We start from the raw sequence: 23,105 nt of genomic DNA on the forward strand, positions 1-23,105 counted from the left end.
CCTGTATGGATTGGGGGAGGTCACTTAACACTGCTGTGCCCATTCCCATATTTTGTACCCAGGCAAAATTCCCATTCCCGTCTCCTGAGAAGTCTAGTTTGCTCAAGGCATATAGGACCAAGTTCCTTGTCTTAGTTTCCTCATGCCAAACAGTGTCCATAATACTTATGGCCCTGCCTCAGACAGTGTTAGATCTAAGGGCTATCAATCCTTCAAGTACACAAGTAGTTCTTATTTGATTGAAATACACACGTAAGTAAAGCTTTGGAAGGTCAAGCCATAGAATCATAGAATCATAGAATATCAGGGTTGGAAGGGACCTCAGGAGGTCATCTAGTCCAACTCCCTACTCAAAGCAGGACCAATCCCCAACTAAATCATCCCAGCCAGGGCTTTGTCAAGCCTGACCTTAAAAACCTCTAAGGATGGAGATTCCACCACCTTCCTAGGAAACCCATTCCAGTGCTTCACCACCCTCCTAGTGAAAAAGTTTTTCCTAATATCCAGCCTAAACCTTCCCCACTGCAACTAGAGACCATTACTCCTTGTTCTGTTATCTGCTACCACTGAGAACAGTCTAGATCCATCCTCTTTGGAATCACCTTTCAGGTAGTTGAAAGCAGCTATCAAATCCCCCCTCATTCTTCTCTTCTGCAGACTAAATAATCCCAGTTCCCTCAGCCTCTCCTCATAAGTCATGTGCTCCAGCCCCCTAATAATTTTTGTTGCCCTCCGCTGGACTCTTTCTAATTTTTCCACATCCTTCTTGTAGTGTGGGGCCCAAAACTGAACACACTACTCCAGATGAGGCCTCACCAATGCCGAATAGAGGGGAATGATCACGTCCCTTGATCTGCTGGCAATGCTCCTACTTATACAGCCCAAAATGCTGTTAGGCTTCTTGGCAACAAGGGCACGCTGTTGACTTATATCCAGCTTCTCGTCCACTGTAACACCTAGGTCCTTTTCTGCAGAACTGCTTCCTACCCACTTGGTCCCTAGTCTGTGGCGGTGCATGGGAATCTTCCGTCCTAAGTATAGGACTCTGCACTTGTCCATAAATAGCTATGGCCCTCACGTGAACAATGGGACTAGTCATTTGAAAAAGGACTACTTATGTAAGCAAGGGTTGGAAGTATTAGCCTCTTGGGGACCCAATCCAAAGGCCATTAAAGTCAACAGGAGTATTTTCATTTACTTCAATAAAGTCCTTGATAAGTCAAATCCTGCTCTCCTTACTCGCGCAAGGAGCCACATTGAGCTTAATGGGACTTGGGTCAATGGAATGTGATTTGTCCCAACGGTTGCAGAGTACCATTTATATGCCTATATGAAATATCAGCCAATTTATGGCTACTAGGCTGGAGCACTGGCATATTATCTAAGCACTCTCCTCCTGCTTTCTCTGAGGTGTAAAAATTCCCAGTACACAACCTTGAGGACCTCCAGCAAAATGAATACTTGTCAGCGCTAATATTCCTAAATTAAATATCAAGTCAAAAAACCAGAAACGCATGTCCAGGCCTTCTTTATACATCATCAATGGAAATAAGAGACACACATTCAATTTTACTTACTTTCTTAGCAGTTTACATATTACCTTTCTGCATGTCAGTTTCCCCATCTGTAGAATAATGGATAGATACCCTCCTCGTGTGGATAGATACCTTTAAGATGTGTGGCTGACATCATACTCAGCACTTACTGCATCATTACTATTATTTCGTATTTATACTTCAGGGAAGTGAAATTTGTCCAAGAAATCATCTAAACCAATGTTAATTTTTTTAAAGTAAAAATATAGCAGAACTCCTGCTGGTGTTCAAGTCACTCGGACTACATGGAATTCTACCATCTGAGGATCTGGCTTATGGTCGGTATTCATATGTTATTATAATTTAAGTGCAAAGAGATTTGTGTCAGTTAAGACTGTGAACCTCCAAACTCCGGATTGGCTGTACAATCCCTTGCATCTCAAAAGCCCCCAAGATACTTACACAGCTCCCAGCCTACACTGTTTACACAGTCATGTAGTTGCTAGGGGAAACGATGCCATGTTGATACGAAAGGAATATTTAATCTGGACAATCTGAAGTGTAGCTTCTATAAACAGTGAACAAGAGGTATCCTTTAAACTTTGATATTTTGGTAGTTGTTTGCTATCAAAACATTTCTGTTTATAGTTTCGTTTTAACAGCTAAGCTACTTCCAGACATGCATGTTAACATCTGAGAAAAGTTCTTCGCATCTGGACACATATTGAAAAGTCAGCAGTTTCTGGTTAGCTGGACAACAACTACAATTGTGTGCACCGGGAGAGAATTAGGGCCCACTCTTGCCACCCTTATTCGCACCAGGGGCCAGATTTTCACAAGTGCTCTGCTCCTTTTAAGGAGCTAGTGTGGGGTGCTGAGCACTGAGGAAAACCTGGCCCATGTATTTCTTTCAGAAGTAGCCCCCTATAAACCAATAGGGCTACTCTCCTAAGAAAGGGTTTCATGACGGGGCCCAAACAGAACAAGCTGGCCACAGTGAATAGGGTGGCTTTGTCCAGAGCCACACCTTTTTTGTGCTAAATCTTGGACGCAGCAGGGGAAGTTCTTCGTACCAATGTCGTGTCAATCCCTTTCACGCTCCGGCATCCTGGGAGAGAAATTACATACGTATAATGTGAATATACTTCGAAGAATAATCAGCATTATTCAGGAACTGGTCTTCCAGCGAAAGATGACCCTTGACCCCCACTCCCCCGGGCGGCCCTGGCAAGTAGTGAGCTTGCTTTCATGGTCCACTTGAAGGAGGAATTTGGGAGAACAAAGCTGTCGGCCACCCCTGAAGATGTAGAGTGGGAAAAGGGTCCAACCTTCTTCCCTCTGATCATGCTAGAGTTGGAGGAGCCTCCAGGCCAGAAGGAGCCCCCAAAGAAAGCATCTACAAAGAAACAGAGCAGGGGCCCGCTGGGAGGAGAGCGTGTTCTGAAGAAGCGGGGCCCTGCATATGGTTTCAAGCAGAAACTATGGGAGATGTAGCATTTTCTGCCAAGTTCCCCTTTGAACCTGAAACTCGGGGTAAAAATGCATCAGCCCAAACCAAAGCCCTGGATCTAACCACCACAGAACTGGGAGCCAGCTCTGAGTTTCATCAGGGTCCCATATCTCGATACTGGGCCAAACTGGTCCCCCCACACTAACCCCCTCTGCACTAGGGGGAGGGAGGGATTTCAAAATGTAGATCAGGATCCAAACGTTGCCGCTCAAGCCCATCGCTGGAAAAAAAAAAAAAAAAGAGACCCACATTTGCTGATGGCTCCTGCAAACTGAACCGGGCGACTGTCAGATGGCTCTACTCCTCACTAGCACTAGACGCATTAGAGATCACTTGGTGCTTTTTGCAAGTACAGAGGCATGAACCCCAATATTCTGGCCAAATTCCCATTTCCACTTTCAATATTCATTCTACTTCAGTCTCCCCTTGCTGTTCCAATAGGATATGGGATGCTGCTTCCCATCCTACCCCCAACTGTTGTGTAGTGTTAAACATTGTATCTTCCATCCTAGAAGGAGCTGGGTGGGGGGGGGCGGAAGTAATACCATAGGACGTAATCGTCCCCATTCCTCTTATAAAAATGTCTTAGAGAAATTAAACATTCTCTATGGTTTTTTAACCATTTTATATCAATTAATAGAAAATGTATCTGTGTTATAGAATCATAGAAGTGTAGGACTGGAAGGGACCTCAATAGGTCAGCTTGTCCAGTCCCCTGCACTCAAGGCAGGACTACGTAATAACTAGACCATTCTTGACAGGTGTTTGTCTAACCTCCTCTTAAAAACCTCCAATGATGGAGATTCCACAACCGCCGTAGGCAATTTATTCCAGTGCTTAACCACCCTGACAGTTAGGAAGTTTTTCCTAATGTCCAACCTAAACCGTCCTTCCTGCAATTTAAGCCCATTGCTTCTCGTGCTAGCCTCAAAGGTTAACAAGAACAATTTTTCTCCCTCCTCCTTGTACCAACCTTTTATATACTTGAAAATTGTTATCGTGTCCCCACTCAGTCTTCACTTTCCAGACTAAACAAACCCATTTTTTTCAATTTTCCCTCATAGGTCATGTTTTCTAGACCTTTAGTCATTTTTGTTGCTCGTCTCTGGACTTTCTCCAATTTGTCCTCATCTTTCCTGAAATGTGGTGCCCAGAACTGGACATAATACTCCAGCTGAAGCCTAATCAACATGGAGTAGAGCGGAAGAATTACTTCTGGTGTCTTGCTTGCAACACTCCTGCTAATACATCCCAGAATGATGTTTGCTTTTTTTGCAACAGTGTTACACTGTTCACTCATATGTAGTTTGTGATCCACCATGACCCCCAGATCCCTTTCCACAGTGCTCCTTCCTAGGCAGTCATTTCCCATTTTGTATGTGTCCAATTGATTGTTCCTTCCAAAGTGGCATACTTCGCATTTGTCCTCATTGAATTTCCCCCTGTTTACTTCAGACCATTTCTCTAGTTTGTCCAGATCATTTTGAATGTTAAGCCTATCCTCAAAAGCACTTGCAACCCCTCCCAGCTTGGTATCGTCCGCAATCTTTAGAAGTCTGTACTCTATGCCATTATCTAAATCAATTATGGAGATATTGAACAGAACTGGTCCTAGGATTGATACCTGTGGGACCCCACTCGATATGCCCTTCTAGCTTGACTGTGAACCAGTGATGACTACTCTCTGGGAACAGTTTTCCAACCAGTTATGCACCCACCTTATGGTAGTTCCACCTAGGCTGTATTTCCCTAGTTTGTTTATGAGAAGGTCATGCAAGACAGTATCAAAAAAGCCTTACTAAAGTCAAGATATATCACAATTACTGCTTACCCCCATCCACAAGGTTTGTTACCCTTTCAAAGGGTACGTCTTCACTACCCACCGGATCGGGTAGAAAGCTATTAGGTTGGTTTAATGGGACTTGTTCTTGACAAATCCATGCTGATTGTTACTTATCACCTTATTATCTTCTAGGTGTTTGCAAATTCATTGCTTGATTATTTGCTCTATTATCTTACCGGATGCTGAAGTTAAGCTAACTGGTCTGTAATTCCCCGGGTTGTCCTTATTTCCCTTTTTATAGATGAGCACTATATTTGCCCTTTTTCAGTCTTCTGGAATCTCTCCCGTCTTCCATGACTCCTCAAAGATAATCACTAATGGCTCAGATATCTCCTGAGTCAGCTCCTTGAGTATTCTAGGATGTATTTCATCAGGCCCTGCCGAGTTGAAGACATCTAACTAAGTTGTTCTTTCCCTATTTCAGCTTCAGATCCTACCTCATTTTCACTGATATTCACTGTGTTAGATGTCCAATCACTACTAACCTTTTCGGTGAAAACTGAAACAAAGAAGTCACTTACCACTTCTGCCATTTCCAAATTTTCTGTTATTGTCTTCCCCTGTTGTCTAGATTCTAATGTATTTGTAGAATGTTTTCTTGTTACCCCTTATGTCTCTAGCTAATTTCATCTTGGTTTGTGCGCTGGCCTTTATAATTTTGTCCCTACACGCTTGTGTTGTTTGTTTATATTCATCTTTTGTAATTCGACCTAGTTTCCACTTTTTGTAGGACTCTTTTTTTGAGTTTTGGATCATTGAAGATCTCCAGGTTAAGCCAGAGTGATCGCTTGCCATACTTCCTATCTTTCCTTTCTTATGGAGGATGGCTTGAGGAACCTTTAGAAAGATCATTCTCAATCAAAGAGCCATTTCTGTAGAACCCTGTTCAGTTTCTATAACCTTGGGGTTTTTTTCAATCCTATAAGACTTTTCCATAAGGGCAATCTCAGCACAGCCATGCATATGGGTGGCGAAGGAGGCAGAAAGAGTACTGACTGTCCCAGAGCAATTCTGCTTGCTGAGACCAGGATGACTTAGGGCAGCCAGAGGGTCTTTAAAAAGAGGCACTGTGAATCTAGCCATGGGTCTGACCATGCCCCCAAACCAGCAGGTGCTGTCCACTTCCTGGGGCCCATGATGCCCGAACTGGGCCAGGTATGGAATACCTCCCATGTTACACCACTGAACAAGAGAGTCTGCGTATCGTTTCCCTCCACTGTCTCTCACATGGAAACAAAGGGACGGATTTCGTCCACAGCTGGGGATCCTTTGAGATGAAAGGTGTTATACAAATGTGAGACAGCGGCTGGGTCTATGCTGCAATCAGCAGGGTGAGCTCAGCTGTTCTCAGTGGTGGCAGATGACAGAACAAGGAGCAATGGTCTCAAGTTGCAGTGGGGGAGGTCTAGGTTGGATATTAGGAAACACTATTTCACTAGGAGGGTGGTGAAGCACTGGAATGCGTTACCTAGGGAGGTGGTGGAGTCTCCTTCCTTGGAGGTTTTTAAGGCCCGGCTTGACAAAGCCCTGGCTGGGATGATTTAGTTGGGAATTGGTCCTGCTTTGAGCAGGGGGTTGGACTAGATGACCTCCTGAGGTCCCTTCCAACCCTGATATTCTATGATTCTATGCTAGCTTTAATCTAGCTAGTGCCGCTAAAAACAGCCATGAATACATGGTGCCACGGATCCCCAGCACAGGTTACCTCCCTGACTGGGTACCCAAGTGGGTTTGTACAGCCTGCACTGAAGACTGCGCTGCTACATCTTCACAGCTATTTTAGCCTCACTCACTAGATTAAATCTAGCACAGGTTGGTCTAGCTGAGCTTCAAATAATACTTTCAATTACAGCATACAGGGAAGGATTGTGACTATGGAAAGGAAGCTGGTGTCTCACCAGAAAGTGCCATTGCTAGCTGGAATTCTTCCTTCAGCATCTGGAGAACTTCTTTTGCCCCTTCTTCACCCTAATAGATTGGAAGACAATATATTGTACTACAACGTATATATGCACCAGGGGGCTGAATTAAGGTTTTATGGACAATCTTAATTTTGGCATTTCATAAATTTCACAGGCTTGAGTTTGCACCCATAACAGTCCCTGGTCATATTTTTTGAATGTTAGTGCATGTCTAAAAGGCTAGTCTAATAGTCAAAATTTGGACTGCAGCCTTTGATGAATTACCTGATAAGCCAACCCCCAGATGATAGGTCTTCCAATGAACACTGCTGTGGCACCAAGAGCTAATGCCTTGAGAACATCCGTGCCTTTTCTCACTCCGCCATCCAGGAACACCTCTACCTTCCCTTCCACAGCCTCAACAATTTCCGGCAAGACATCAATCTAGGAAAGCAAGAACAGGACAGTAGCAATTCAGTCACTTGTGACACTACTGAATTTTTAAGCCAACTGCCACATGTAGGAACCAGTCTTTAATGAAGATAAGCATGAATTGTGTGCCTAATGTATGTGCACAAATAATGCAGTTGTGTGTACAAATATGGACGTGACTAATCATTCTAGTAAGCAGAGGTTAGTACTGATCCAGTGCAGTGCTAGGGGACACTTTGTTGGAGATGCTGTCTTTCTCGTGACATATAAAAGCAAAATCCTGGTTAGGGCTGTATGCACCTTTCATGAAACCTAGAACCAAATTAAACTCATTTTTCTCTTAGCACAGTGCAGTATGAGATGTACCAAGTCCAGTGACCAGCCATGATGAACCTGATACACCAGACCTGCAGAAGAGCTCTGTGCAAGTTCGAAAGCTTGTCTTTCTCACCAACAGAAGATGGTCCAATAAAAGATATTATCTCCCCCACCTTGTCTCCCTAATTGTGCTAGTAGACATGCATAAAGATCCTGTTTTACATGCACAATCACAATGGCTACATACGCAAGTTTCCTGTGCATGATATCATTTGTGTGTGTTATGGCCCATCAGAGATTGGGAGCCCATTGTGCCAGGCTCTGTACATACACATAGCAAGAGAGAGCCCTTGCCCTGAAGAATTTACTATTAAAGTTGGTAGAAAATTTTCCATCAAAGCATTTTTTCCAGTGAAAATGGCTTTTTCAGTGAACACATTTTTGTGATTGATTTTCAATTTTGGAAGGAAAATGTCGGCATTCACTGACAACCAAAACATTTTCAGTCTTTCAACTAAAACCTGAAATAATACCATTTTTAAAAATGGTTTTGTCTCTTTTTTTTTTTTTTGCGGGGGTGATGGAGAGAGAGAGAATAATTCACTTTCCAGCCAACTCAACTTACTATCGAACTAGCCACGGGAAAGGATGGAAAAAAGAAAGGGGGGTTATTCCTATTTTACAAACAGGGAACCGAGGCAGAGCCAGATTAAGCCATGGTCACACAAGATGCCTCGAGTCCCAGACTACTACCGTAACTGCAGGACCACTCTTCCTGTCATGCCTAACTTTTTACTATCTCTGCAAAGCAGGAGAGACATTAGATGAGAAGCAAAGTGCTAAAGAGGCTGACAACATCATGTTCTAGGAAGGCAAGCTAGGCTCCAAATTCATCCCTTTTCAAACAGGGATGTAATTAATTTCCCTTTTAAAGAATCAAAATATCACCCTCTTTCTACATCCAAGCAAACGGCACCACCATACAAGGGCTGTAATTACTAAAGTAAAATGTTTTAATTATGGTTTGCATCAATTTCCCCAATGTGTAATTAGGCATTAGGGAATATTAACCAGTTTGGGTTCAACTCAGATTTCAAAAACCCATCAAATTAAAACATGTGATTATGATGCAGAAATAGAAACACTTTATGATCTGGTACAAATATATATTATGAAAAATGTATTATAAAATATACCCCACTGTTGCAATATGAAATCCAGTGAACAGACCAGAATATTCAAAATACATAACTTAACGGTTTCTTCTCCTTCAAGCTAACATTACAAGCAAATAATTTGTAACAAGTACATTTTTCAGTTCAATTTTTCCTCTATTTCAGTTGGCAAAATGTGAGTAGAGTCAACATTCTTGAATTTCCTTATTATTCAAAATCATTTGTTAATTTCTTCATGAATGGTTCATTTCAGAATAGCTCTCACATACAGTGTAAAATTTTCAGAACTGCCCAAGTGACTTAGGAGTCCCATTTTCAGAAGTGAGCAAGCAGATTTTCAGATGTGCCTCATTTTGTGGGTGCTCACCTAAAAAGAGACCTCATTTTCAGAAACGGCTGAGCACTTGCCCTCTGAAAATCAGGCCTTTTTTTGGTGTCTTAAATTGGGTACCTGAAAATTGAGGCTACAAAAAATCACTGGACATGTTTAAAATCTTGATCTAGGTCACTTTTGAAAATGGGACTTTGACTTAAAAGTCTATGAGGCACTCTTGAAGATTTTAGTGATCGTTCACTGCAAATCCTCTTTTACATTTAAACTTCAGAATCCGTGCAGCATTGGTTAGTAAACACAAGTCACATGGTATTGGTTAGTTCCCCAGTCGGGGGTCTTAAGTGCTGCCTGACGCCATGTAGATTTGGAATTTTACAATCACGTATATCATCTGACATTTGCTTTCTGCAAACATTCAAGGTGGTAAAGCCAGACCGAGTGAATGTTTGCAGAAAGCAAATATTAAAAAGTCATGATCACAGTTAAATTTCATTTTGAATGCAAACAAACGTTCATACAAACACTTTCCTGTTGTTGACTCTGATCTAATTACAGAAGTTAGCTGGAAGGAACAAGTACTAAATTCTGTTCATGTGACTTATTGCAAAGCATGTTCTTGTCTCCCTATAGGGGTAAGTCTCCTAGTGACGTAATGGGAGAGCCATACTAGTATTCAGAGAACATCTGAGAACTGAAAGACCCAAGAGTAGAATTTTGACCCCTACCTTACATGTAAAAACTGAGCCAAGTTGCTAGCTGACATATCCACATTCTCCCAGGATGAGTATCACTGCACAGCTACCTTCCCCCATCCTCCTCCTCCCACCCCGCAATCATCTGTAGTCCTTGGTCTGCCTGAGACACATGGCAAGCTAGGGCCAATCAGAGGCCGACTCCTTGCTTTGTGTAACATTTAGGAAATACGTGTGATCATAGCTAGAATAGAAAGCTAAGATAAGGTTTCTTCCGAAAAACTAGAAAAAGGTCATTTGTGTAACACCAGCAGGATCTGGGGAGGAGGGTTAATGGTGGGAATTGGCAGGCCCCCTAGAGAGGAAGGAAGAGATCAAAGGGTTCTAAGGGAAGGAAGGGATGTTCTAACACAAATCCTGGAAATTTTTCATTCAAAATGTTTTTCAGTGAAAAACAGCGTGTGCTTCAGAACTGAGAGCTACGGTGAAAACATTTGTATCAAGCTTTCCAGTTTTTCAGCAAAAGCAACAATTTCCCCAATTACTCTTCTCTGCCACTGAATGCAAAAGCATGGCTGATTACTAGTTGTATGGTTATTCACCCCAGGTAAACGTCTTTTCTTTTTTACTCTACTCACTATCTTTTCAAAGTTACAAAGTTACAGAGCAGCAAAAGGAAAAATGAAACACGAAGTCTACACTAGAAGCGCTACATCAGCGCAGCTGCTGCAACGCAGCTGCACCATTGTAGCGTGTCTGGTGAAGACGCTCTATGCCGACAGGAGAGAGCTCTTCCATTGGCATAATAAATACACCTCCGCGAGAGGTGGGAGCTGTGTCAGCAGGAGAAGCTCTCTCACTGACATAGCACTGTCCATACCAGTGCTTAGGTAGGCATAACTACGTCACTCAAAGGGGTGGCTTATTCACACCCCTGAACAACGCAAGTTACACTGAAGTAAGTGGTAGGGTAGACCCGGCCTCAACAACTCTGCAAGGTTTCCAAAGTTGGAGAAGTGGTGAAAAGTCAAAGTGTCAGACTTTGGAATTTTCATTTCTCCTTTTGCTGCCTCGTAGCTTTTCGGTAGGTTTTGAAAAGTTTTAGCACATCAAAAGGAAAAGCGGGGGGGACAAGTCTGGACATGATTCAGTTTATTGCACTAGGTGGTAAAAAAAAGAGGGGTAGGGAGGAAAATGGAAACAAATACTAAGAATTTCTAAATTTTTAAAATTCAGAAAACTTTGAAATAATATTCCGTACATTTGGGGTGGGGGAGGAGAGCAGGAGCAAGTTTTGTTGTATTGATCCAATCCTGTACAACAACTTTGAATTTTTTTTGCAAATTCTTTTTCACATTTTCATCCAGTTCTATTAAGACTCTTGATTTTGGGCAACCTCTCCCACCCACCTGAGCATCCATCTGAATCTCCTGCTTGTCACGCAGTCTCTCAGGAGTTCAGGAATCTCAAGCAGCAAGGAACCAGAGAGAGGGTGAATGGGGGAAACTAGAAAGGAAGGGGGAAATGGTAGAGAAACTCCAAGGAGAGGAAAGCTAGGTGTGGTGAGCAGGAGACCTTTGATAGATTTGATAGTAGGAAGGTTTATTCAAATGAGGAAATGCATATTCAAATCTGCACGTTAGAATATTGCCTAATTAGCATAAAATCCCCAGAATTCCAGGTATGCTTAACTGGTATGGTTAGGAGAAGGTAACAGTACAGAAGTTGCTGGGCCCTATCATTCTTAGTGTAAGTGGAAGATCACCAAAGCCTGGGGCTCATGGACGTCAGAGGGAACAGAGACAGATGGGCGTGGGAAGGAGTTCACTAAGGCTCAACCCCCAAACAAATGCAGACTTTCTGCTTACAGTAAAATGGAGATATCGGAGTTAACTCAGCTATAGTTGGCTTCTCACCCTGGCTAATCCAGTCAACAAATTCTTTAGATGTGACCTCTGGCCTCCTGCTACATTATTTATTCCACATTGCATTGGGTTGTATTGCCATCAGGTAGCATGAGGTAAGACATTGTTTCAACGTGTCAGAAGACACGTACCCACTTGCGCCTCCTAGTGCAGTTAAATTGTTGAATTATCCATGGCATGCCAAGCATCAAGGACTACTTTTCTCCTTTTATTGGGCTCTTAAATGAGCTAACCTGAAACCACTCCTTTGGATTGCTTTCCTGAGCCCTGCAGCCAGGGCAGGCTGCCCAGGCTCCCAGAGGCAACAGCCCACATGTTAATCCTTCTGTGGCTTTTGGTTTGATTTCTTAGAAGAAAGAAATCCACAGGCTGCCCTCATACACACCAGTAAGAGGCTACGAGTGCCTACATGCACGTTGTGAAATTCTAAGGGGCCTTGAAAGAAACAGCCCATTGGAGCTTAAAAAATATAGCACACGTTTACATGTTTCCTCTCCAGTAACCACATGTGCAACTTAAAAGGGGCAGGGCAGGAGCGGGGGGGGGGGATAGAGGGAGAAAGAGAACAAGTTAGCAAGCAGCTGTAGATGCAATTAAAGTTACTAAATAGATTCTCAAGTGCCATTCCTAAGTGGTTTCACCAATACTCACAGTTGCTGGCACACCATCCAGTTGGCGCGCACCATGGTTTGACACCAGGATCCCATCCACACCGTGCTTCACAGCTTCTCTAGCATCATCAGCTGCAAGAAACAAAAGTCGGCCCTTCAGACATTGCAGTTAATTAGGGCTGTCCATGTAGCAATGACAGCGTCATTCTGTTAATGAGAATCTACCCAGGGCTCTGGCTTCTAATAGCTGGGCCTGGCACCAGCCTGCAGACAGTTGTGTCCATAAATTGTGGCCTGACCAGAATTAAAGTTAGCATTTGTATCACCCAGAACATTGGAGGAGATAAGTAGCTCTGAGTAGGCAGTTATACATCTCTTCTGGTGGCTGGCATGTGCTTTCATCACACTGATCTGCAATTCATCATCCTTAAGACAATCCTGCTGCTGTGTGTTTTACTGTAGTCTGAAATTATTAATGTCATTACAGTGTGTAATCACTTCACTATGTTCAGTTGGCTTTTGATTGATTACAGAAGCTTCAGAAAGAAACAAAAAAAGTCCCATTCTCACTTCTACACATGCAGCGTGTAACTCAGAGTTGAGCTTGGGTCTGTACGTGCCATGGGTAGAATACATCCATTTGTTCCCGTTTCCTGTCGTAGCTGATTTCAGATTCACCCTAAATTAATGCCAACGTAAGAATGCTTATACGATTATGGAAAATGGATTTTATTGATTTGGGAATATCAGTTAAAATGGAAAATGAGGGTCTTCTAGAACTTAGAGGGAGGGAGGATGGTGTAATTCTAAGTCTAGTCTAAGACTTAGAATTCCAGTCTTTGCTCTGGCTCAGACTGAGTGACCTTGGTCAAGTCACTCTGGTGTTTTTGAAAATATGACCCTAAATGACTAAGCCTTCTAAGTGCCTAAGTCATTTTTGAAAATGGGATTTAGGAGCCTAAGTCTCATCAGAAGTCAATAGGACTTCGTACCTAAGTGACACAGGCACTTAGGTGTCTAAGTCACATAAATACTTCTGACCATTTTACCCAACGCTTCTTTGTGCCTCGCTCCCCCTATCTGTACAATGGGGATAATAGCACTTCCCTACCCCACAGGGCTGTTGTGAGCATAAATATAGTAAAGATAGCTCCTATGGCACTGAGGGCCATTATAAGTACTATAGATAGAATCATACTGAGTTTGACACATTAAAGTAGGTAAACATGTAAAACTATTTATAGTACTTACATGGTGCCCACTACCATAGTATCTAAGCATTCATGCACATACACAAACTAAAAAACCTTTTAATGGGATCTCAAAGTCCTTTCCACATGCTAATTACGTCCCGCAGCAGCCTCGTGACGTATGAAACATTACTGTTCACATTTTATAGATGGGTTCGCCGCATGAGCAGTCAAACAACTTACCCAAACACCAAGACAGGGGCTGAGTCAGGAACTGAAGCCAACTATCCTGACTCCAAGTGCACGGGACAATGACCCTTCCCTTATGCATGTAAATGAGCTGTGAAAATCTCTGACATTAGGCAGAACTGTGTTGCAATAATACATGGTGTACTGTACAGGATATGCACAAAGCAATACAAACTTGATTTCCACAGAAAACAACCCTCAGGGTGGGTGTGCAGCACCTAACACAACGGGATTCTGCCTCATGAATGGCATTCCTAAGTGCCACTGCAATAGTTAATAACTCAAAGCCCACTTTTGGCTGTCCAGTCTGCAGAGCAGTATGTGAAGAGAGCTGAGATGAAGGGTCCCATATACATCACTGATTTGTTTGCAGGTGGTGGAGATCTCTCGGGAAGGCAGTGTGATTTAGAGCACCCGGAACAGCACTCGGAATAGGGAAGACCTGAATGCTAATTCCTGGTTCTGTGACTGGCTTGCCATGAGACCTTGGGCTAGCCACAACATCTCCATGCTTGATTCAATTACTTACTTAATCAGGAGTTACTACAATGAGGTCAGCAGAGTTACGGTGATCGGAAACCTGCGCGAGCAAAAACACAACCCAGCCCTCTTCATCTCATTGCAAGAGTAATGTGAGAAGTAGCTACCTAAGGTCCTGGTTCTGACGTCACTGACATTGGTCTAATTCCATTGGTTTCCAGGGAGCTACACCCACTTTACACCAGCATAGGTGAGATCAGAATTAGGTCCACAAAATTCTATACCATGTAAATGCTTAATAATAGTGGTGAGATGGTCTGTAACTATGCAAGGCAGCCAGGCCTGGTGCTAATTCTCTGCCATTACCCAGGTTACACCTCTGTAACTGACTGACATCAGAAGCCCATAAAAACCATGCATCGCTGCTTTGTGTGATGGAGAAGCAGGATATAATTTTTGTTAGCTCGCACTCTCCTAGGGCCCAATCATTGAAGGCGATGAGCATTTCCTGGCCAGGATGACCACAGACCTCCAACAATGCCTACTACAAAACTCACATCTTTGCCCTAGCCTTCCCACAACCGAAAAAATAATGATGTCCAGCCCCTGCTGACCAGGAGGAAGAGACAGAGCAATATACATCTATGCGTATGCTTCATAACATTGGGAGAGACTCCCATAGCACAATGAGGCATGCCGTAGAAGACTTTAAATGAGGAAGAAAGGCAGAGAGAATGCCCTTCAACTCCCATTGAACTCGGTTGGCACGGAAAGACAGTTAGCACTTCCCAAGCCAGCCCCCAGTTAGGAAGAAGAAACCGTTTGTTTCAGCTGGTTTAGGCTCCAGTTGGGCAACTCCTCCCTATTCAGCAAATCATTGAAGCATGCATGTAATCCCCATTAAAATCCATGAGATTTCAGCATTTGCTTAAAGTTATGGTGGCCTATGTTAGAAGAATATTTTTTAAAAGATAAAGGAAAATCATGCACTCCCTAGGCCTATTCTATGAACAAATTTTTGCCTTTAATCCTACAGAAAAATCGGCGCCAATAAAGCAACATAAAAGTGTTTATTACGATCAGTAGCTGATTTAAAGAAAGGAAGCCTCACGAGAGCCTGTTGCTGAACCGTCACTGCTACAAACCTCGGAGAATTCCTTTCGCGACGATCGGCAGAGATGTTAGTCCTCTGAGCCATTTAATATCCTCCCACTTGATGGACGGATCAATCGCTTGGGCTACATAAACAGCCAGTCCACTATTTTCACCGTAGCCTTTCTCAGAGGAAAATGCCAAATTGTCGGTGTTGAAATTTTTCATTCTAACGTTACACAGAGACAAAAGAAAATTACACTGAAAAAAGAAAGATTTAAAAACCCGCATTCGCCCTGCAATGAGTTCCATGCCAGCGGATCCCTTCGCTGGTACACATCTTATGGCAGGATCGGGGGCTCATATTGCACAGTGCGATGGGGCCGGTCACCTCCCGTGAGCGCCTCCTATCGGGCGGGTGTGTGCCTGCACTCTCTCTCTCTAGCTGCGTCACTTGTGGTGACCCCTGTTAGGCTGTTAACTTCTCAAGCAGGTTTTCAGCGACTCAGCCCTCCGGCCGAGTCACACACCGTCTGTGGGTGTGTAACACAAGCCAACCCCTTCTGGGGTACACAGTCCAACAGGGCCTCTCACAGTGCCGTTAGCTATGTCTCTATCGCTAGCCCTGTCCCTGGGCTCAGTCCTTAATCAGTCCAACAGGGCCTATCCCAGTACCCTCAGTTGGTCTCTTTAGCCCTACCTCTGGGCTCGGTTCTCAACTGTCTCTCAGCCGCTTCTGGGCTAGCTTTCAATATTCCCTGCTCTGTTATAGAGCAGTGCCCCCAGGACTCCCTCCCTGGAGACTCTTCGCTCGGTAGCAAGGCTCACTGGCCCCAGCTCTTCAGCTAAAGCACTAGTTCAGTCCCCTTCTGGGGGGGTTATCAAAGTCCACAAATGCTGACCCTCTTTGGGGTCTTCAGCCCGCTCCCTGTGTAAATTCCCCTTCTTCGGGGCTTTGGCCATTCTGCCTGTGGCTGGCGGAGGGGTACCTGCTGGGCTCACGCACTACTCTGAGTCCCAACCCAGGGACCCTATAAATAGTAGCCACCTTCTGCATCCCTTTTAACTCTGTGGCTAATGTTCCCTGGGCCACTTCCCCATGGTCCCTTCACCTGTACCTTCACCCTTAGCTCAGGAATGAAGTCTTGCTGAGTCACTGCAGTCAGCAGGAGCACCTTCCTTGCTCCCCAGGTCCCTGCTGGCTGTGCTCTGTCCAGTCCTGGAACTGCTGCAACCAGCCAGGAGCACTTTCTTTGCTCCTCAGGATCCAGCCAGTAATTGGTCTGATCTGTCCAGCAGCTCCTTTTTATAGTAGCCTGATGGGCTGTGATTGGCTACCCCTGCAGCCTCTAATTGGCTGCTTCCATGCTGCCGCTCTAGGAAGCCTGGAGGAGTCACCTCTGCTGCTCCTTTTCTGGGATGGGGCATGGTAGGACTGAGAGGCCTCCAGCAGAGGGCCTCAGGGACTGATACACCCCATCACACACAGTTAGCAAAGGCACATATCCTCGCATTTAGGGTAGTATTCAATATCAACCAAAAAAAAATCGGCCAGTCATGTGTCTCATAGCTTGCATACAAAGGGCCTATGCTACTCTCATTGCAGTCAATAGCAACACTCCCCTTGCTTTTAAGGGAAGTAAGATCAGGCCCCAGTCCAACAGCAAGTCGGTGTTAGGGTCAGGAATAGAACCTATGAAGAGGAAGGATGGCCCAGTGGTTAGGACAGTGGATTCAAGTCCCTTCTTTGCCACAGGCTTCTTGTGTGACCTTGGACAAGTCACCAAGTCTCTCTGTGCCTCAGTTCCCCATCTGTACAATGGGGATAACACCACAGCCCTGCCTCCCACAGGGATGTTGTGAGGATAAATACAGTAAAGATTGTGATGAGTTCAGATACTATGGTAACGGGGCCCATATAAGTACCTAAAATACATAGATGCTCATTCTGCTGGACCAGAGCTGCTCCTTTAGGGCCTAATCCAAAACCTAATTCTCCCCTCAACCTAGTTCCTTATACAGTGGGGGTTCGGTCATCCTAAATATGTTGCCCAGGGCATTAAATGTCTCACAGCTCTGAGGGACACAGCTAGGCCGGCCAAAGGCTTTGTCTACATTAGCACTTATGTCGGTCAGGGGCGTGAAAAAAACACCCCCTGACCAACATAAGTTTCGCCAACAAAACCCGCTGTGTGGTCAGTGCTATGTCGGCGGGAGGCGCTCTCCTGCCGACATAGCTACCACCGCTGATTGGGGATGGTTTAATTATGCTGGGGGACAGCTCTCTCCCATAGGCATAGAGGGAGACCTTACAGCGGTACAGCTGTGCCACTGTAAGGTCTAAAGTGTAGACATAGCCTACGTTTTAGGTGTAGACCAGACTTTAGTTAACCCACTTACATTTCAAGAGTTAGTTTGAAGCAAGAGAGATATCAAGGGGGTTTTCCTCAGTGCAATCTTCATAGTCTGGCTCATCAGATGAGCTCACAAAGGCCTCATTAGGATTATAGTGGGAGTGGGAGTGGCAGCAATTGCTAACAATCAAGGTGGCTTAACGGTTTCCATTCAAACACCCCCCCTTCTTACAGTTGTACGTAACTTTCTGAAATGTTTACCTTTGGGACTGAGGTAATATTTTTTTATTGGACTAACTCCTCCCCTCTCCAGAAGTAGGTCCAATAAAAGATAACACCTCACCCAACTTGTCTCTGTAGTATCCTGGGACCAGCATGGCTACAACAACACTGCAGATCTTTTGGACTGAAATTTTCCTTGCATGGTCACTGCCTGAAGGTGAATATTTTTGGAAAGTTTGAGCAAATGAAGGTTCCACTGTTTTTGGAGTAAGATGAAAAGAGGCGTGTCACGTACTTCTTGTACACAGTAGGTTGCAGGGCTACTAACAGCAGGTCAGACTCTTATACCAGATATGGGCCGGCTACAGAGCTTCTTTCACTGAGAGATACACCAGAGGTGTGTCTTTCATAACCATCCTTTAAAGCACTCCTGCCTATAGCTACACTAACTCAAGTAAGGGATGTTGCACAGGGTGCCACCTAGTGGCTGAACACTATTGTACTGTTTAGCATTCCAAAACAGGCTGGGAGGATCACACTGGGCTTTGTTAAGCTCTATGCCTTGCATATGGGTATAGGAGGGTTCGCAGTCTTTAAGCCTTGCAAAGGGTTGTGAAGATTCATCATTTCATTTGTCCAACAAGCATGACATCAAATCAGTTGATTCTAGTTTCCTTCTGAAACACAAAAAAGAAATCCATGACACTCCATACCAGAAAGTATACTGTTGTTATTTGTATTGTGGTAACACCCAGAGATGCTAAGTGGTGCTCGGTGCTGTACATACACCTAGTAAGAGACAGGCGCTGCTCCAAAGAGCTCATTGTCTTAATAGACAAGAGACTTACCCAAGTCACCCAGTGGCAAAGCCAGGAATAGTACCAAGCTCTTCTGTGGCCCACTCCAATGCCCTCTCTACCAAACAACTCTGCCTTTTCAGAAACTGGGCCCATTCTCCGATGGCAGGAAGTTTCATTTTGAATTTCAATGAACAGCTCTAGGAACCAAGCAATTTTCACATGAAACCGGCTGGTTTCACTTCTCTGTTCGTACCTGAAACTAGCTGAATTTCACCTGGTTTTAGGCTTTCATTGTGCCGCTCTAATCGTAGCATTAGAAGAAAACGAGAAGGGAACAGTCTGCGTCCTCCCTCCCCTCTCCAAGTAAGATCCAGCTTTTTAGCACTTGGTTTGTGGGGTGGATAGGAAAAAAACAGAACCACGGAGCCGATTATAGCAATAACTGTTGTTTTTCTTGGACTCTGAAATGCAGATCAACGCTTGAATGAATGTTGTCTTACATACATTTCTGTGCACAATGGCACCTTGTTGTTACTCAGAAACTTTGTTGGAAGTCTGAAGCCAAGAAAAAGTTATCAGATCACTTGACGAAAGCATCATACTGGAGAATTTCACCTATGGCTCTGAAACAAAAAGCTACACGGATGTCTTTTTGTGTTTTTCATTTGAATTACACTATTTCAGTGTTTAAAACAATTCCCTGGTTTTAGAAGGTTTTACAGGGTTAATTCAGTGAAAAAGCAAATTGTCATCAAGGTAATTCCACAACTTGGGCAAAACTGTTTCAGAAATGTTCTACCCAGTCTGACCGCGCAGAGGCTCACAGGTAAGACTTGTTTCATTAGCAGTAAGTGACGCAGCAGACAGGAAGAGTTGTAGGAAACAGATCTTGGTTATGAGCACTGAGTGACTCGTGTTATGTGCTGAGAGCCAGCAATCCTGACTCAGCGCAGATTCCTCAAATCCCCCGGTGGCACACTGAACAAGGTGCCTCCTGGAACTGGATCCTTTTTCTCCAGTCCAACTCATTACACTACAATATCCAGATTTCATAGAATCACAGGACTGGAAGGGACCTCGAGAGGTCATCTAGTCCAGGCCCCTGCACTCAAGGCAGGACTAAGTATTATCTAGACCATTCCTGACAGGTGTTTGTCCATCCTGCTCTTAAAAATCCCCAATGATGGAGATTCCACAACCTCTCTAGGCAATTTATTCCAGTGCTTAACTACCCTGACAGTTAGGAAGTTTTTCCTAATGTCCAACCTAAACCGCCCTTGCTGCAATTTAAGCCCATTGCTTCTTGTCCTATCCTCAGAGGTTAAGAAGAACAATTTTTCTCCCTCCTCCTTGTAACAACCTTTTATGTACTTGTATTTGTTTGTTTTTAATCAGGAGGTGTTCCCCTTCCCCCCTCCCCACTGCTTTTAATGTTCCCACTGACACTCAAGACCATTTATCTCAGTGTTGGTCTCAAGTACACTCCTAGAGGTGGCAGGGGTGAGAGCATGACAAAGGAAGCTTGCTCAGCTCCTGAGTCATAAAGGAAAAGGTGACGCCCTTAACCTGGAAGAACCTCCTCCTCCCCTCCCTGCCCCCGAAGGGAACAACCCAAAACCACACACAACACTGCAGGAGCAGCAGCAACAGGTGCGTATGTCCTAGCTGAAAATGGACTTTCTGGAGCAGCAGGCTGGTAAGTACCTGAGGTGCGGGGGGAGCTGGAATTTGTTGCGTACGTCGTCAAAGCGCTTGCCAAGGAGTGGCGTGTCCACCGTCACAAAGATTCCCTTGTAGCCTGCTCTCTCAGCACGCTGCACGAGTGACCTGGTGACCTCCCGGTCCTTGTAGATATAAAGCTGCAGCCAGTGAAGGCCATCAGGAGCCGCCTGGGCAACTTCTTCGATGGTGGAGGTGGCCCAGGAGCTGAGCATCATCCCTGTCCCCAGCGACCTGCAAGCTGAGGAGCAGACGTTAGATTCGTGCCCGTTCTTCATAAGTGGGACCCCTTTAGAGCTGGCCACTTGGCAGGAGTCACCGGGTTAAAACAGCAGTGAAGACACGGCAGCTCTGCTTCCGATTCAGGTTAGCAGCTCAAGTTAAAGCCGGTAGGGAAGTCTGGCGTTGGACTCCAAGCGGCTAACCCAAGTTAAAAGCAGAGTTGCCGTGTCTTCACTGCGGTTGTCACCCAAATTAGCTCACTTGGACTAAGAACACGTCTTTTTTCCTGCAGTGAAAATATACACTGAATAGTGGGCACACAAAGGGTGGGAGGTAAAAGAGAGGTGACTTGCCCAAGGTCAAACAGCAGGTCAGTGGCAGAGCTGGGAATACAACCTAGGTCTCCTGCCTCCCAATCTAGTTAGACTATTAGACTGCAGTGCCTCTTGAGCCTTTTCCTCCTAGAACTTAAATATCTTGTGGGTGAAAAATCCCTCCTGTGCAGAAAGTTAGCGATAGAGTTATGCATCATTTAAAAGCTCCACATAGGGGGTCAGTGGTGCCCAGGCTGTGTGCTAGCTCTCTGCTCAGAGGGGAATTCCACCCCAGGGTGCCTGACAAACTAACTAACCTCGCACAATCATATTTTGAGACTCTAACAGGGCAATCTATCACAATGTAAAACAGAGGGAAACACACAGTAAAGCTCTAAAATATCAGATAAAGCCTGCTTTTTTCTTGGTGCACCACAGCATGCATATTTTTCATGTAAATGGGCCTCTGTCTACAAACCTCATCTCCATACTTTCCAGGCCCTAAAAAGTAGTCTTTATGACGACGTTTGATTAAATAAGGATTACAAATCTCTCAAAGTGGAATCTTATGAACAGTTTATTCAAACAAATTGGTTACACCCTCCCACAACCACTCGGCAGCCTTCAATCAGTGAAACAAGCATGCTTTGGTCTTCTATCTTGCAAGTTTTGCTACTTCATGAAGCACAGACAGAGGGACGCGTAAATTACAGAATACATGAAGCAGGATAAATATAGCTATCAGACAGGCGTTTATGATGCATCAGACTCTACTAAGCGTTTGTTTTTATTTATATTCTCCTTTTGCTTAACTCAGTAGAAGGACAACTGTATAAAGTGAACAACAACAGATGGATCTCTTGCATTTACACCGGGGTTCTCAAACTGGGGCTTAGGACCCCTCAGGGGGTCACGAGGTTATTACATGGGGGGTCGCGAGCTGTCAGCCTCCACCCTAAACTCCGCTTTGCGTCCAGCATTTATAATGGTGTTAAAAACAACTTCTTTACATATTTAATTTAAAAGGGAGGTCGCACACAGAGGCTTGTTATGTGAAAGGGGTCACCGTACAAAAGTTTGAGAACCACTGGTTTACATTGTACTAGTGAGAGAAACGATAAAGAACATTTTCACTCCCTGGCCTACCCAGAAAATTGTAAATTGCAAATCATTTATTTGAAAAACTTTGCCTCTTATTTTTTTCACAAATTAGCAGCAACCGTATAATGACTTCTGCCAATGGATCCATTGCCCAAAATTACGTGCTGAATAATTCCCGGTCTAAATGACAGGTGGTTCACAAAGCAGTTCCTTGAAAATATTTAGAAATCAAGTTGATTTGGTTGAACATGTAAGTAACCTGGTACATTTCTACAAAAACAACAAGGAGTCTGGTGGCACCTTAAAGACTAACAGATTTATTTGGGCATAAGCTTTCGTGGGCAAAAACCTCACTTCTTCACATGAAGAAGTGAGGTTTTTACCCAGGAAAGCTTATGAAGAAGTGAGGTTTTTACCCACGAAAGCTTATGCCCAAATAAATCTGTTAGTCTTTAAGGTGCCACCAGACTCGTTGTTTTTGTAGATACAGACTAACACGGCTACCCCCTGATACCTGGTACATTTCTGTCACATGATTAAATGAGAATCATTTTAACAGTTAGGTGTCTGGTTTGAATCCTCTCATATTTGAAATTCGCTTTCAGCAAATATTCTGCAATATGACCTTGACACTCACCATGTCAACAAATATTCCTACCAAAAACCTTAATGACAATATTTGTGGAAAGAAACATCTGTGCAACACTTTCATAATGTCTAAATTGAGCCAAGGTGTAAGAAAGAATCCAGATTGATTTAAGATCCTAGCTTGATTTCACGTGACTGGCAAGTCAAAGAAAAATCTTTTTACTCATGCGCTAACCAAATCATGATGGAATCTCTCAGAAATCTTCAGCTTTTCGGCCCAGATCCAGCAAAGAACTAAAGCACATGCTTTAATTTGCCATGAATGGGACTGCGCTCATGCTTAAATTTAATTGCTTAATAGTAGCATAATCAACAGTGCCGAAGCAGGCTAAGCTCATAAATACACAGACTTTAAAGTATGATAATCTAATCTGACCCTCTGCAAATTGCAGGCCAAAGTGCCACACCCACCCGCTCCTGTAGTAGGCCCATAACCTT

The 23,105-nt window shown here is 44.1% G+C and overlaps 1 protein-coding gene across 1 annotated transcript in view; it reads right to left on the reverse strand.

The window, feature by feature from the left end:
• Positions 1 to 936: 936 nt before the first annotated feature.
• The window catches only part of HAO1 (hydroxyacid oxidase 1), a 53,084-nt gene continuing 30,915 nt past the window's right edge, over positions 937 to 23,105 (reverse strand). Inside the window, exons 3-8 of the mRNA XM_026653189.2 lie at positions 20,368 to 20,623; positions 15,341 to 15,516; positions 12,317 to 12,408; positions 7,075 to 7,233; positions 6,787 to 6,856; positions 937 to 2,643 (exon numbers count right to left, since the gene is read on the reverse strand). Of these exons, the coding sequence (XP_026508974.1) occupies positions 2,573 to 2,643; positions 6,787 to 6,856; positions 7,075 to 7,233; positions 12,317 to 12,408; positions 15,341 to 15,516; positions 20,368 to 20,623 (824 nt within the window). The 3' untranslated portion in view covers positions 937 to 2,572. The remainder of the gene's footprint in view (positions 2,644 to 6,786; positions 6,857 to 7,074; positions 7,234 to 12,316; positions 12,409 to 15,340; positions 15,517 to 20,367; positions 20,624 to 23,105) is intronic.

This window comes from Terrapene carolina, unplaced genomic scaffold (assembly GCF_002925995.2).
Source record: "Terrapene carolina triunguis isolate 2854851 unplaced genomic scaffold, T_m_triunguis-2.0 Scaffold132, whole genome shotgun sequence".
Classification (NCBI taxonomy): Eukaryota; Metazoa; Chordata; order Testudines; family Emydidae; genus Terrapene; species Terrapene triunguis.